Here is a 6000-nt window from a genome sequence, read left to right as displayed (position 1 = left end):
ATTTAATTAATCTTACCTGGGATTTCAGTTTCTCAGTATATGCAATAGCCATTTTAAGCAAGCAAATTTGCAGTAATCCTAGCTGACACATCCTTGCCATTCATTTTAAATTTAAAGCAAATTAAGATCTTAGATGGGTTTTAAACTTATCCATTTCTCCTGGACTCTTAATTGGAACATATGTCTTGCATATTTACATATATTAATATTTGCTTCTGAATGACACAGAGAAAGTGCATTAATGGCAATTAAAGAAATTGAGAGGTGAAATCTAACAATTTTTTACAGCTCTTAACATTGTGTAAATGTTATAAAGTTAATTGCTTTCTTGAAAGGCCATCTGACTAATCTTACTGCAATCCACTGAATCCATAGTTTTGTCCATCAAACAAATGTAGAGAGTAGATCAAAGTGCGTATAAATAGTATGGCAAATAAAAAAGAAAACTCTTTGTACTGATATGCAAAAAACAGACTTTGGCCTATATATGACATGCATGTGTTGAGACAGTTTTGTGCATGCGTTATGAATTTGTTGGTGTGCATAAAATATTTTACATACGATACGCATCTACCCCACAGCCCTAATTCTATACCCATAGTGTAGCACATACACACCAAAGTCATTTTTTGTGTATCGATACAAGACGTTTTTGTTTTTATTTTACTATTTATATGCACTCTCAGAACGGGTAGTTAAAACAAGACACCTTCTGATGTTCATTCATGTTTATTTTGTGTATGAATATGAAGAGGTGATCGGTTCATGTGCCGCTTGAACTGAGGCGCTATAGTGAAGTGAATTACATTCTATGATATATCTAAAGTGTTCAATGACAAAACTTATTTTATATATTGTGCTTTAGAGAAGTCCAGACAAATGGAATTATAATAGAAAAATCTCTGGTATTTGAATAGCTTTACAAATATGCCGATAATAATACTGCAAATACAAATGACCTGTTAGATACGGTGCAACCACAAAACACACAGACATCATGCCCAAGGAAACAACTTTATAACTTTATTCATAGTTGTTTTATAGCAAAGCAAACATCAAAGGATGAAGGCAGAATTTCATCTGATATACAGTATGGCACCACTTAAAGGAGTAAATCAACCTTTTGAATACATTTTTTAACATTATCAACCAAAAAAATCATATGCAAGATAACCAACCAAATCAAAAACCAAACAAAAGGACATAAAATCATTTTGTGTGTTTAAAGAAATGCATCATCACTCATCATCTAAAGTAGCATTTAATTCATTCAAAGCCACACACTTACTATTTGCCTTTTATTTTAGCCATCACCAGTTTGTTTTTATGTACTACTTATTTCATGAAATAAGGCAGTTTTTTTTCTTCTTTTTTTAGAGATAGAGAGACAATCTGGTAAAAATATTGAGAGCTTGCAACTGAGATCTGTTTATGCACGTGAAAGGGAGGGAGACCGAGAGAGGGACTGTAAATAAAACATTTGAAACAATGCTGGCATGCACCAAGATACACTTGAGGGAATTAATTTGTTAGCGCACTCATCAAAAACGGCCACGTCAGTCTGACACAACAGGTTTTCTTTTTTTTTTTTTTTTTCCTTTTTTTTTTTTTTTTAACAGGCATTCGCAGTAGTCAGAACGGCTTTGAAGATGAAACATGATCAGTGCTCGTTGGAGAGATTAAAGGGGGGCTCTGCGAGCGTGACGTGTCGTTTCAAAGCAGAGGAGCGCACAAACGCCTCTGTTATATAGCGTGCAGACGGGACGAATGCCACCACTCGATAGGAGGTTAGAATCAAGCGATGTTCTCCTCGTTTGACCTGACTTGGTACTGAAGCTCACACACAAAGCGAAAACCTCTTTAAAGTGACATCATCGATATATACGCACACTCACTCACTCACGCACAAACAGACATTTATAGCCATTTTAGTGTTTTTCACCTGAAAGAAATCTTAATCGGTGGACAGGCCTGCGCAATCCAATCATATTTGCATTACGAGTGTTGGAAAATTTAGCCTTGGCTTTGCTCTTTGTCAGAAGTTATTACAAATCAGCGCGTAACTAAAAGCGGCAGGATGACGTGTTTCGAGCACTCTACCTAATTTAAACCAGTTCAGATCCAGCACCAAGATGCTATATTGAGAAAAACAAAATGCTAAAAACTATTGATCAAGCAGCATGTCAGTGAGGTATAGCAGTCCTCCTCCAGCTCCAAAATCCCTGCACTCTCTCTGATATGTTCAAACTCTCATTTGATCCTTTTTATATAGCTATATATCTGATTTATTATCAATATGAGGAAGCGGAAAGGAAATACAGGTTGAATAGAAGGAATGATGGTGTATGAAGTGGGGGGTCAACTCTTTTCCCAGTGTTTGTGGGCGACTCCCTGGCGTGGGACAAAATTGGTGTGATGTTTGCCTTCACACAGTTTGCCGGCACTCGTTCCTATGAGGCTGATTGTCGTCTCATTCCTGTGGGTTCTTATCATCTTGGCCGTCTCAAAAGAACAAACATGAAAGCAGAATTAAGTATACATGTTCGCAAACAAACAGTTAAACCTAATGACAGATTGGTGTCAACGGGAAAGCAACAATGAACCCGTTTACCTTTACTTTGTCAAAGCCCCCATTTCAACTACTGTTGATTCACTTTTGTATTTTCCGATGTCAAAGAAAAAAAAATAACCTGGGAAAGATAGATTTTTTTGTCTAAAAAAGCAAAGCAGCACTGAGCTAATAAACGCTGCTTTTTCGTTTGGCAGTCGTTAAGCAAATGAGGTAACAATGAAAGTGTTTTTTTTTTTTTAACCTTACATGCATGTCAACCTGTTGTTGGGAACTCCCGAAAGCAAAATATGAACTTTTCACTACGCACTCTAAAGAAATGACTTTAAACTAAATTCTACCTGTATACCTGTGTTTGTACTGATACACACATAAAGATACTGTACTAAATTACCTCCTGTCAAACGCAAAGGGAATGAATATAAATGGCATGCTGGGAGTTTGTATGTGCGGCCCTAAGAGGGAAGCTGACCCCGGGGTTCCCGAAATGACAGCGCAGCAAAACTCTTATCACACATGATTTATCAGCTTTCTCGCACTGCGTCATCTCCGCGCTCCGATCACACACGCTTTGTGTTTGATTTATTAATGTCCGTGAGGTGGGCATGCAGGTAATTCATCAAACTCAATTTAAGGAGGCATGCCAACACGTTTACTCTGAAAAATCAGGGTCACTCCGCAGTTCCAGATCAGCAGAGAGAAAGGAAGTGAAAGGAATTGCGGGTAAAGCATACGAGGCAGAAAAAAAGTTGGGGGCTTTTAGCTGAATGAGACGGACAATGAGAGAGACGGGAATATTTACAGAAGATGAGAACTGCGTAAGTGTGTTTCTCTGTTTTATTCGCAGCTCTTATTGATTTATTGCTTTTACCTTCAGAATTTGGTCTAGTGTCTGGTGGAGTTGCTTCGGGCTCTTGTGAGCTCTTATCCTGGGCTTTCACATCATCTAGATGCACATTAAGTAGAGAGACAGAGAAAACAAGGGAAGAAGGCAGAGAGAAGGGAATGAATGACTCAAGATCACAGTTGAGCAGAGGAATTAAAAGTTGGATGCCACTGGGTGACATCTCATTGGCTACTGGGCTTCTCAGCTGAAATAAATGCAGTGGATGCTAAAGGCTATGCCCGAGGCAACAGAGGCTTCAAGAGAAGAACATGAGACTGCAGAGCTCAAAACGACGAGATACACCTGTGCATGCATCTAAAAATACATCCAAACACACTCTTCTTTCTTCTGTATAAATAATAAAGCATGCATTTGAGTTTATTTGAGCAAATGCAACATTTACGATGCTGTTCCCTTCTGTTTTCCCTGTCATTTCTTGGGTCTCTCAGCTGTCTTAGAAATAGAAAAAAAGTGGCAAAAAGGTCTGCAACCTAAAAATTTAAATTCAAAAATGCATCCAGACACGCTCTTCTTCCTTTTCTATAAATAATAAAAAATGCATTTGAATTGGAGTCGTGACCTAGTGTTTCATGCTCATGCTCAGAAATGACTGGGTGACGAGAGTTCTAGTCTGATCCTGTTGCTGTAAATGTTGCATAAATAAAAAAAGCTAAAAGTTCATTTAAATCTGGAAATGAGCACACACACTGCTTTCTTCCGCATGAAATATAAAATAATAATAAGCCACGAATTTGAAAAACCACGAAATGATCAAATGGCCAAAAAAAATGGTTTTAATTCACACATCTTTGTTTTTACCTTTAGTGCTGTTGCTGGTGTTGCTCTCCTTGGCTGCTGTGACACTTTTTTCAGCATCTAAATAAACAAAAGTCATAAAATAATGTGGAAAGTTCTATGTGCCTTTTATTTCTTTTCATTTTGTTACAATTATATTGGCTCCACGTGAAGATTTCTCATGATCATCTTCAGGAAGAGCAGCAACTACATTCTTTAATTCCCAGAACATACTTTATTTATTTATTTGATGTGAAAGTTCAAATTACAAATTTGCATAGGTATGGAAAAACAGCTCATTTATTTCTGTCTCAGAATTGCACTTTTATATATTCGACCTTTTCTCTTTTACATCATACAGTTCAGTTTTCTGACATTAAAAATATAACAAAAATAAAACATGGAATGCAAAGTGCTCCTACAGTAAATATTTTTAAAACTGCTTACCATGACACGGTTTTGATTTGATTTATTCTGCTGTTTTATATTTTATTGTACTTTTATTGTTCTTTGCATTGTTGCTGCGCTTTGGTGTGAGAAAGGCGCATTGCAAATAAAATGTATTATTACTTCTTTATTATTATTATTAAAAAGGTAATTCTGACTTAAGAAATTTCCACATGCCAATGCAGATGTTTCCTCTCATAATAGCAAGTTTACTTCTCGCAATTATGATTAAATATTTTGCAATTCTGCCTTTTGCAAATACATTTTTAGTTCCCTGGCATAAACAAGCGTCCATAAACTGGTGATTCCGCTGAATGTATTGCACAACTTACTAAGAACTCAATTAAAAAGCCACGTTCCCTGTGGAGTAACCTTTCGGAGCTTGAAATCATAACTTTTTCCAGTCCGTAACCACTGCATCACACCATTCCAAGTGTAGTATATTTAGACATCAACTTCAATAAGAGATTACTTTATAGCTAGTGGTTCTTTGGTATGAGACCAATGCATAATATTTAAACACGAAAAAATATGGTCCAAAAGCCTCACGCCTTGAAGAGGAACAAAACAAATGCAGACGAAAGGGGAAGCATAGAAAATTAATTAGAAACTGCCTTGAGTCTGTATCAGTGTGAGCCTCATTCTCAAACTCGTCTATAACTTTCTCTCTTCAATCTCTCTGCCTAAATACCAAAGCAAACCACAGCATGAAATAATCTTCTTCCTGCGGCACATCCACGGATGATGCAAGCGCACCCAATTCACTGCTGTAGATTGTCTCAGTGCTCAAACCATAGCGTTTGTCTGCAGAATAACGATATTTACCTTCATGAGAATCTGACAAACATCATCTAAACACACTGGAATATCTTAAACGTACAAAACAGTGTAACAACATGGCGTCTGTTTTCACTGTGATGCTGCACGCTTTCATGCGTGTTTCATCACAAGCTCTGAAGCTTCGCTTTCAGCCGGAGAGACAATTCTTCGGGTTACGGTGGCAACGTTTCAACAACTACAGACGGTGGCTTTAATGCAACCTTTGAGAAAGAGAGCTACCCAGACGCTTCGCTCTCCCTGGTGGCCAGCCCTCAAATTCTACTGATTTAACGGCGCAAAGCTGCAAGTGATGGATTTGTGTTTCCAACGTGAAAAAAAGGAGCTCTTTTTATTGGAGAAATAGAGCAGCAGCGGAGTGCTTGGATGAGGAAAGGTGAGGGAGAGCAAGGGCAAACGCTGCCGCCATGATTTCATTTCATTCTTGTCTCGCGGCACCGTAGAGGGAGAAATTGAAACCGAGTGC

At 37.7% G+C, this 6000-nt stretch overlaps 1 protein-coding gene across 2 annotated transcripts in view; it reads right to left on the bottom strand.

Annotated features, from left to right (window-relative positions):
- Positions 1-1000: 1000 nt before the first annotated feature.
- The window catches only part of macrod2 (mono-ADP ribosylhydrolase 2), a 460723-nt gene continuing 455723 nt past the window's right edge, over positions 1001-6000 (bottom strand). Inside the window, exons 18-20 of one of the 2 annotated variants that reach the window (XM_043255069.1) lie at positions 4275-4331; positions 3441-3515; positions 1001-2502 (exon numbers count right to left, since the gene is read on the bottom strand). In XM_043255069.1, coding sequence (XP_043111004.1) covers positions 2471-2502; positions 3441-3515; positions 4275-4331 — 164 coding nt within the window. In that variant the 3' untranslated portion in view covers positions 1001-2470. The remainder of the gene's footprint in view (positions 2503-3440; positions 3516-4274; positions 4332-6000) is intronic. The other variant, XM_043255070.1, reaches the window with a different exon arrangement.

Source organism: Puntigrus tetrazona, chromosome 13, assembly GCF_018831695.1.
Source record: "Puntigrus tetrazona isolate hp1 chromosome 13, ASM1883169v1, whole genome shotgun sequence".
NCBI lineage: Eukaryota > Metazoa > Chordata > Actinopteri > Cypriniformes > Cyprinidae > Puntigrus > Puntigrus tetrazona.
Note: the sequence above shows the minus strand (reverse complement) of the source record. Positions and strands in the feature narration are given on the sequence as shown.